The sequence below is a fragment of the Maniola jurtina genome, chromosome 9 (assembly GCF_905333055.1).
Source record: "Maniola jurtina chromosome 9, ilManJurt1.1, whole genome shotgun sequence".
In the NCBI taxonomy this organism is placed as follows: Eukaryota; Metazoa; Arthropoda; class Insecta; order Lepidoptera; family Nymphalidae; genus Maniola; species Maniola jurtina.
The window spans coordinates 6,060,979-6,070,634 of NC_060037.1; the positions used below are offsets into that span (position 1 = coordinate 6,060,979).

The 9,656-nt window shown below is 36.5% G+C and overlaps 1 protein-coding gene across 2 annotated transcripts; it reads right to left on the reverse strand.

The window, feature by feature from the left end:
* Window positions 1-280: 280 nt before the first annotated feature.
* On the reverse strand, window positions 281-9,513 carry LOC123868428 (meiotic recombination protein DMC1/LIM15 homolog). Of its 2 annotated transcripts, XM_045910963.1 has the most exons (5): window positions 9,102-9,510; window positions 6,422-6,589; window positions 5,232-5,334; window positions 3,289-3,456; window positions 281-590 (listed from the first exon to the last, which is right to left on the reverse strand). In XM_045910963.1, exons 1-5 carry the CDS (start codon window positions 9,422-9,424, stop codon window positions 333-335), a joined length of 1,020 nt encoding a protein of 339 aa, XP_045766919.1. In that variant the 5' UTR covers window positions 9,425-9,510; the 3' UTR covers window positions 281-332. The 2 variants fall into 2 exon arrangements, with proteins under 2 accessions (XP_045766919.1, XP_045766920.1); XM_045910964.1 differs by lacking the exon at window positions 3,289-3,456 and having other exon boundaries at window positions 9,102-9,513.
* Window positions 9,514-9,656: the final 143 nt, after the last annotated feature.

Below are 9,656 nucleotides of genomic sequence, written 5' to 3' on the forward strand. Positions count from 1 at the left end.
GCCCGTTAGTCCAGCAGATTAGCCCGTTCAAACAGACAGACAGACAAAAAAAATTTAAACGTGTGATTCTGTGATGGTATCGTTCAAATAACCATATGAGCTTAATATGAGGTAGTTATTTCGAAATTACAGAGAGACACTCCAATTTTATTTATTAGTATAGTATTTAGTAAGTGTAGAAAAAAAAAATTGGAGTGTCTGTCTGTATTATTACAGTGAAAGTTCTTACTCTACTTATCTACTCTAAACTACTTACTCTAGAAAAATAAATAAGAGAACCATTTCTAGTTTATTTATTTTTAATATATAGATAAATTATTTAAAAAGTAAATTTAATCTTTAGCGTCAGCAATTCCTCCATTGGTAATGGCAAAGGTAGCTTCGCTCTCAGGGAGGTCTGGTGAATCATATATTTTGACGATTCGATTCTCCCCACGGCCTTTTCTAAGATACAGCCTGGTGGTAGAAGCATGCGCAAGGATGTTCCCACCAATAGGTTTCTTTGGATCAGCTTGGAAAGACAATGTGGCGCCTGGATCAGCGGTCATCTGATTCGTTATAAACACTGCAACGTTATATTCTTCCGAAATCTGTACACGGAAAAAATAATATTAATTGTGAAGAATATCACACGTCCCCGAAGGCAGTTCCACCCTCATCACCAAGGTGTCTGGTGTACTTAGTTCAAACGTCTACACATAGTGCCCGGCAACAACTTGAGCATTGACGCGATTGGCTCACGAATGGCGGGTGCACGCGATTGGTTGATCAGTCGGCGCGAGTGCACGCGATTGGTTCATATGTCGACCTTCGCATTCCGGATTCGCCAACTTTCTCCCATTACCCTGCTTCTGGTCCAAGTTGTTTGCCGGGCACTATACATCCATTGTAAATACCTACCTAACTAGGTTGGTACCACATCTTTATTTCGACGCATATGCGAATTGTGAATCGTGGAACCAAGGTTCCTTCGGCGGTGCTCTCACTAGATTGTAACATAGGGTTATTCAAGCGATCAACGAATTCCTAAAAAAGCTGACATTGCTGTTTTATTTGTGTTGTAACCACAAATGCAACTTAGCGATCCTACTTACTTGTATCAGTTTAAACGGTGTCTACTATTTAATTAAACAGATCAGCGTACCTAAATAACTCATCAATAATTTTGTCAACATTATTTTGTCCTTAAAAAAGCTTGAACCCGAGCACACTATATATGAAATGATTATTGATATTACATATTTGTATTTATATAGGCAGCTTATTCCGTTTAACAAGGAATAAGCTGTAAAGTTCTGACTATTGATAATAATTTGAATCTTTCAACCAAGGTCTGAGCCATAAAATACAAAGTGCTGAGTGCGTGATGCACCGGACAGTGCCAAACCAATTAAGTAATCGCTAATTTAAAGAGAACATTTTAACATTGACCCATGGCATTATTTAAGTGAGATAAAAAAATAAAAATACATCAAAGTTTAATTAAAGCTCAGTGTTTTTCTTATCGGTACCAGAAAAACAGGCGATATGTCGATATATCCGTGGTAGACCCGGATGCTGGTTATCTATTCACCTACTGAACTTGCATTTAGGAGCGGGGTTGTTTCTATTATCACCAGACAAAGACAATACAAGAGTATGTACTACGTATTCGAGTAAATTAGCTCCTATAATTATTATTATTATACGACTCTGCTAGAAACCAATAGGTAGATTATAAATATCTACCTAATATCTGTTCTACGAGTACAGCATGCACTTAGCATGTATCATAAAATGCTCTTAATATCTGAAATAATTATCATTTCATCAATAGCGCCTTATTGTAACTACCTTTCAACCTGTAGGTAGGTCGGTACTCCTTTTGTATTTTGGTGGTGTACAGTAAAGAATATTCATAGCAACTTACATAAATACCTACATTTTCTATTAGGAAATATTAGATAAACTATTTAGGTATTTGTAGAAACAGCAACGTTCGTCCTAGTGGTTTAACGAGTTTTAATCTAGAGAATTCCTTTTTTAGATGGGAAACTCGTCGACCTCGATGCAAGTCAAGGCCCATCAGTAGAATCCAATAACACTCATAGGAAAAATTATATTTGTATCAATTAGAAATTATATTTGTATCAATTTAAAAAAAAATAGGTAGAGGTAATTTAAAAATTCACAAGTTCGCCGGGACCTAAAAAGCCATCTCGTGTTAGGTACAGGACATTAGAAAATTATTGAACTGTTTGGGAACAAACTTTACCTACTTTTTGCGCCCTGAAATAGATCGTACCTACATATTTAAAAAAAAATAGCACGCAAACGAGCAGGCGGCTCACTAGTAATGTTAAGTGATCACCGCCGCCCATGAACATTTGCAGCACCAGAGAAACCGCCAATGCATTGCCGGCTTTTCAGGCGTTTAAGTTGAATAACCTTGAATAACCCCATGTTCCATCTAGTTGGAACGTAGTATTTTGTAGTATACGGTCTATTAGTCGATATAAACTTACAGCTACATGGCTGAATTCGTAAATCAGGATTGCAGCTGAAAACCAGCGTTATATTTTCTTGTTTATGCAAGGTCATATTTAGCATTGTCTGACTTGCAACCTTTTTTCAGGTTGAACCTATCCACACACGATATAATTTGTTCCGTCGTTTTTTTTTGTTCGGGGCTTCAAACGGGAGGCACCTGGATAACCTACAGTAAATTAATAGCACAGCTGGTGATGCCACAATTTTTAAATTTTTCTTTCTTTCTTCTTTCCTATAGATACCTTAAAATCGCCATACTGTGGTGAAGACTCTTTAAAAAGCTTGGGTTGACAAAATTAAGTGTTTTTAACCCCCGACCCAAAAAGAGGGGTGTTATAAGTTTGACGTGTGTATCTGTGTATCTGTGTATCTGTGTATCTGTGTGTCTGTGTATCTGTGTATCTGTGTATCTGTGTATCTGTCTGTGGCATCGTAGCGCCTAAACGAATGAACCGATTTTAATTTACTTTTTTTTGTTTGAAAGGTGGCTTGATCGAGAGTGTTCTTAGCTATAATCCAAAAAAATTGGTGCAGCCGTTTAAGAGTTATCAGCTCTTTTCTAGTTTTCTTGTAGAAAAGAAGGTTACATAACCGTTAGGTTCATAATATTATGTCAATTGACAAAATATGTCAAGCTGTCAAGATGGACGTTGCCTTGATACATAATTATTTATTTGAAAATGATGTTTTGGAAAACTCAGATACTTTGTCGGGGGTGTTATAAATTTTTAATTTACACTTGTTATTATTCATAGAAACCTTTTGTAAGCGAGACAAGACTTGAGCTAGCTTTTGTTGGCGATCCGCAAGTTCACCACGTCCAGAAAAGTCAACTCGGAACAGCGCCATCACCGAATCAACGATCAATAGCTTGAACACACCGGCTTCTTCGTGAAACTTTGCGGCTACATAGTCCAAAAGCTCTGCCTGGATAAAATATTGAGCATCATCTTTCTGATCAAAAATTGGATCATCATACTTTAGCTTATGCCCACGACTTCGTCCGCGTGGACTAGGTAGATACGGTACACAATTTTCGAACCCCTAATTTACCCCTCCGTGGAATAGTGAAGTATTTAAAAAAGAATTAGGTATATACTTTTATATTTTTAACCCCCGACCCAAAAAGAGGGGTGTTAGAAGTTTGACGTGTGTATCTGTGTATCTGTCTGTGGCATCGTAGCGCCTAAACGAATGAACCGATTTTAATTTAGTGTTTTTTGTTTGAAAGGTGGCTTGATCGAGAGTGTTCTTAGCTATAATCTAAAAAAATTGGTTCAGCCGTTTAAGAGTTATCAGCTCTTTTCTAGTTTTCTTGTAGGAAAGAAGGTTAGATAACCGTTAGGTTCATAATATTATGTCAATAGACAAATGTCAAGCTGTCAAGATGGACGTTGCCTAAATACATAATTATTTATTTGAAAATGATGTTTTGGAAAACTCAAATACTTTGGATCGTCGGGGGTGTTATAAATTTTTAATTTACACTTGTACTTATTCAATTTTTAAGTAATGAAATACGATTATAATTAAGTATATTAAGTAGATACTATGTAGGTAAATTATTTATTATGTGATGTTGTGTAAACATTTAAAACACATTTTTAATGCACATCGTGTGTTAATTTGATTGTGGTGTAGTTTTATCAATGCAATATCTAAGCTCTTGTAAAAAATATCTGTCTACCATATCCATGTCATGTAATGCATGCCAATGCACTCTAACCATCGATGTATATCGATGACTCTAACCAATTTATGTAATGCAGTGTCAAACACAATCATACTAATTTACTATCGATGCGATGACACTGAACATTATAATATTCAAAGATATATTATTACGTACCTACTACCACGTTGTTCATTCATAGAATTCAGAATAAGATAAGTTTTTTGAATCACACGATATGTATCTAAGAATCTTAAGAATCTAAGTATTCATTTATCTTTTATATTCTATAATACTGAATTCCCCGTAAATAATTTCGATACATGATTGAGCTCATATGATTTTGATGATGAGTTATCAAAACCCAAACATTTTTTTTTTGTTTCTTTGTTCCTGGTATTTAATTTACGAAACATCTTAACCGATTTTGAGGGGTAGACTTTAGGCTCCTTTTTATTCCGGTAAAAATGTTTCTAGTTTCTTACGGGATTTTTGAGAAAACTTAAAGACATGTGAAGGGACTCATGGGAAACGTTTGTATCGTACCTACCTACCTAATACAGAAGCTGATGTCCGCAATTTGTCCACTTGGATTTATTTTAGGTCCTTAAAAATCTCGTGGGGACTCTTTCATTGTCCGGAATAAAAATCTCTAAGGTCGTGACAGGTGAACATGGCAATCGAGGCGTCCCCTCGCCTCAGACCAGGATTGTCATCTCGACCTGTTGCAAACTATAAGGCCTCATTCGCACGAGAGCTTTTTAACGTCCGTTACAAAAGCGTTCAAATAGAACAAACGCATTCCCAAGTCAAAGCTTATTTAACGCGCACTTTGTATTGTCAGCGCAACGCCGGGTTTTAACGCAACGCTTTTTTAACGCTCGTGCGAATTAGTGCCTAAGTAGGTAAATTCTTCAAAAAAATCACGTCGATCTATTACTCTGTTGCGGTTTAATCTAAGGACAAACCAACCGACAAACAATAAACATTTTTAATTTATATTGGTAGTATTTTTCAAAGCGAGTTTTACCTGATGTTCAGAAGTGTACGCCCTTGCGTATAGCACGTTGTCAAGAACGGCATTCTGTTCCAAATTGAATCTATCAGCAATTGGTCGCAATCTGTCTGGCCGACTGTCATGCAATTAAGGAAGACCTATTGTACTAAAGTATACCTACCTACCTAAAATATGAAATGTGTCAAGAATCAAGCTAAATTTATAAACTACGAGTAGTAGATGCCTAGGTAGAATCTAAAAATAATTAGGATTTTTGGCCAAGAACTATAGATTAACTTCGTAGATAGGTACCTATCTATTAAAATATAGGTACATATACTTACCTGTAGAAGATATCTGTACATTAAAATATGTATATTAAGTACCTAGGTAGATATATTATTTTAAAAATTTTAATCAGAGAAAACTGTCTGTCTGCTAACTTTTAACAGCCTATCCGTTTAACCGATTTTGACGACGGGTACCTACAGAGATAGCCTTGCATCCCATGGGCGGACATATTTAACTAGGCTAAGTACCTACTTTTTATCCCGGAAAAACTAAGAGTTCCCAGGGGGTTTTTAAACCTAAATCAACGTGGAAGAAGTCACGGGTATCACCTATTGCATCCTGGAGACGGACATAAACTACTTTTTATCCCGAAAAATCAGAATCCACGTAGATGAAGTAACGGGTATATTTTGGTAGTGTAATAAATAATTATACAATTTGTATCTATACTTAATAAATAAAATTGGAGTGTCTGTCTGTAATTTCGAAATAACTACCTCATATTAAGCTCATATGGTTATTTGAACGATACCAACACTGAATCACACGTTTTTAAAATTTTTGTCTGTCTGTCTGTCTGTCTGTCTGTCTGTCTGTCTGTTTGAAAAGGCTAATCTTCGGAACGGCTGGACCGATTTTGACGGGGTTTTCACAGACAAGTAGAGAATTGACCAGGGAGTAACATAGGCTACTTTTTTAACCGACTTTCAAAAAGGGAGTTGTGTTTTTCTACCTATGTACACCGAAATCTCCGAGATTTCTGAACCGATTTGCGTCATTTCTTTTTTAATCGATAGAGGAACTTCGCGACATTGTTTCATAAAAAATTTGGAGTCTAACTCCTCAATCCTGATGCTGCAGGGGATCTGACCAATCCACGCGGGCGAAGCTGCGAGCATCAGCTAGTATAGTAATAAAATTTCAAAGGATACAATGTATGTTCAGTGTCAATAAACATGACCTTCCCGCCGCCGAAGCCTGACGAATTAGGTATTTGTGTTGTAACACACAAGGTGTGAGATAGTTGCGTCTTGCCTGTACGAAACTCTCCGAACACTTCTGTAATCGCCATTGATTCTACTCCACCGGCTAGGAGTTTACTGAAAATAATTGTTTTAAATCTATGTATCCTACCTAACTACTACCACTTTTATAAGTTACGCCGATGTACCTGCGCAGAAATCTTATTTTTGAATGGCGCGAAAATATATCAGCCAGGTAACGTAAAGCCAACGTTAGTTTGCACTTTTCTGCGCAAACGAATTTTCCCGATGCGACTTATAAAAGTGGTAGTTAGAGTTATATATTTTAGTAGCTTTTAGGTAGGTAGACTAGGTAGATATAATTTTTTGACCCAAATCAATTTTTAGGATTCCGTACTCGAACGGTGCTAATGGGACCTATTACTAAACCTTCGCTGTCCATTTGTTCGTCTATCTGTCTGTATTACAGTGGGCTGTATCTCATGAACCGTAATAAGGAGAGCTGAAATTTTCACAATTTTTACATTTTGTATTCCTATTGCTGCTATAACAACAAATAATAAACTTTTCAAGATGACGGCCATGTAAATTAAATGTACATAATTTTTGACTACAGCACGGAACCCTTTGGGTGCAGATCTGATTCGCACTTGATCTGTCTTTTGTTATACAGGACACTGTGTTATTATGTATTCTGAGATACAGGCAAAGATAAAGTGCTTAGTGTTTTTAACAAAAATCTAAATCAACGCGGACGAAGTCGTGGGCATCACCGAGTATCTAAGTACCTACCTACTCGTAAATATGTTTATCTACGAGCAGCACGGTTTCATGAAGAGCCGTTCTACCGTTACAAATTTAGCTGTTTTCACGGATTATGTACTACAAAGCATGGATGAGAGATATCAAGTGGATGTGGTCTACACAGACTTCGAAAAAGCATTCGACCGCGTAGATCACGTTATCCTACTTCAAAAACTAAGCGTGCTTGGAATAAATGGGAGCCTGCTCCGGTGGTTTACTTCATACATTAAAAAGCGTATGCAAGCAGTCGTGACGGGTAGTGCTAGAAGTAACTTCGTGATGATACCCTCAGGAGTACCCCAGGGGTCCATTTTAGGCCCTCTTTTATATAACGCCTATATATTTGACATTGGAAGCTGCTTCCAACATGCGCAATACCTAATGTTTGCGGACGATAAAAAAGTGTTTGTTAAAATACGTTCCATTGAAGATTGCCACAAGTTACAGCAAGACCTTAATGCTTTGACAGAATACTATGCGAGGAACAGAATCATAGTTAATGTTAAAAAGTGCCACCATATAACTCTGACTCGTAAAATTAATACACTTGAATTCGATTACAGAATCAATGGGACAAGTATACCCAAAGTGACCACCGTTAGAGATCTGGGTATCCAAATTGATGCAAAACTTTCAATGACTGACCATATCGATAATGTAGCTAATAGAGCCTACAAACAACTGGGTTTCATCAAACGGGTAACTCGGTATTTTAGTGATGTGGATTGCATTAAATCACTTTACTTTGCGTATGTCAGGAGTATTCTTGAATATGCGTGTAGTATTTGGTCGCCCCAATACATAATATATATCCAAAGGCTTGAAAGCATACAGAGGCAGTTTGTGAAATTCCTAGCTTTTAAAGATTTTAAAAAATTCAATAGTTATGAGGAAGCGTGTTCGTATTACAGTATCGACTCGCTAGAACAAAGAAGAGAACAGCTGGATATGCTATTACTGCAAGCTATTTTGACTGGCTCGATCGACTGTCCTAGCCTGTTGTCAGCCTTTTCATTTAGTGCACAATCTCTACGAACACGCCACACGCGCCTTCTGTATGTTCCCAAATCCAACACAAATTATGGTCAAAATTCTATAATTCCGCGCCTGGCACGCACTTATAATAAGCAGTATGCTGAGTTCGACTTATTTCACCTGACAAAAAATAAATTAAAAAAGGAATTCCATCTTCGCAAAAAAAAAAAAATAGTTAACAACTAAACATGCACACACTCACGCACAATCATATACACCACACACACGCACACACACACACACACACACACACACACACACACACACACACACACACACACACGCACGCACACACACACATACACACACACACACACACACACACACACACACACACACACACACACACACACACACACACACAGTTTTAATTTTTGTACATCTCTTTGTTTTTATTGTTTTTCTTTATATTATTGTATACTCTGTTAAAATACTTGTCAATTTATTTTAAGAAGGTAATCTCATGTGGCCTTAAGTTTAACTTAGATTTATTATAATAATTATGTTGTATAACGCTGTTGATTACAATTGAATAATAAAAATAAAATAAAATAAAATAAATCTATGAAACTGAATTATGTATTAGTTTCACAAAACGCACGAGCACAATCACGAGATATTCCTTAGGGTGCAAAGCATCATCGGTATACATTCAGTGTAAAGAGAGCCTTTTACATTTTGAAAATAATAACAAACAGTCCGGTCAATTTAGATATTCGAAGCTATATACCTACAGCTTCACTTTTGGTTTAATATGACCAGACTAAAATACATAAAAATAGCATCTTACTCAAATTCAGTACTTCCTGTGCTAATTTTGAAAACATGCTTGCGACGATCGCTAACTTCAAGTGCAGTCATAAATCCTAAAGTGATAACTTTTAAACATGCTTCTCTGATTTTTTCTATTTTTGTTTCGGAAAACCCCTTAATATTACACAGTTTTTTCTTTGTGGACATTTGAATACCCTTGATTGTACAAATTCCTGCTCCTTTTAATTTTTTTATATCAGCGACATTTATACCATGCTTTTGCAAAATATCAACGTCTTGGAAGAAACTCTCCTCCTCATTATTTTCTGACATGTTATCTTCTAAAGCTTGTTCTAGCATACCTGAAACTTTATTTAACTAAAAAATACCTGGTGACAAACTTTTGACGAAATAAATACCTAGGCTACACAAAATTGCCGCCAATTTATTTTTTATTTTGCAGGATGCTTGGTGTCTATGATCGATGATCTGTCTAGTCTATGCCGCGGTGCTCATCATAGATATATGTGCTCATGTAGATTTTGACCATGCCGGCAAAGTAATGTAATGGCTATTCTACCGCTAGTGATGT

Coding starts and splice junctions, on each gene's coding strand:
- LOC123868428 (XM_045910963.1), bottom strand. CDS start 9,424: ATGCTAGAACAAGCTTTAGAAGATAACATGTCAGAAAATAATGAGGAG. Junction 5,335..6,421: donor ATTGACACTGAACATACATT/GTATCCTTTGAA, acceptor ATTGCATGACAG/TCGGCCAGACAGATTGCGAC. Junction 591..3,288: donor TCTTGTCTCGCTTACAAAAG/GTTTCTATGAAT, acceptor TTCCGTGTACAG/ATTTCGGAAGAATATAACGT.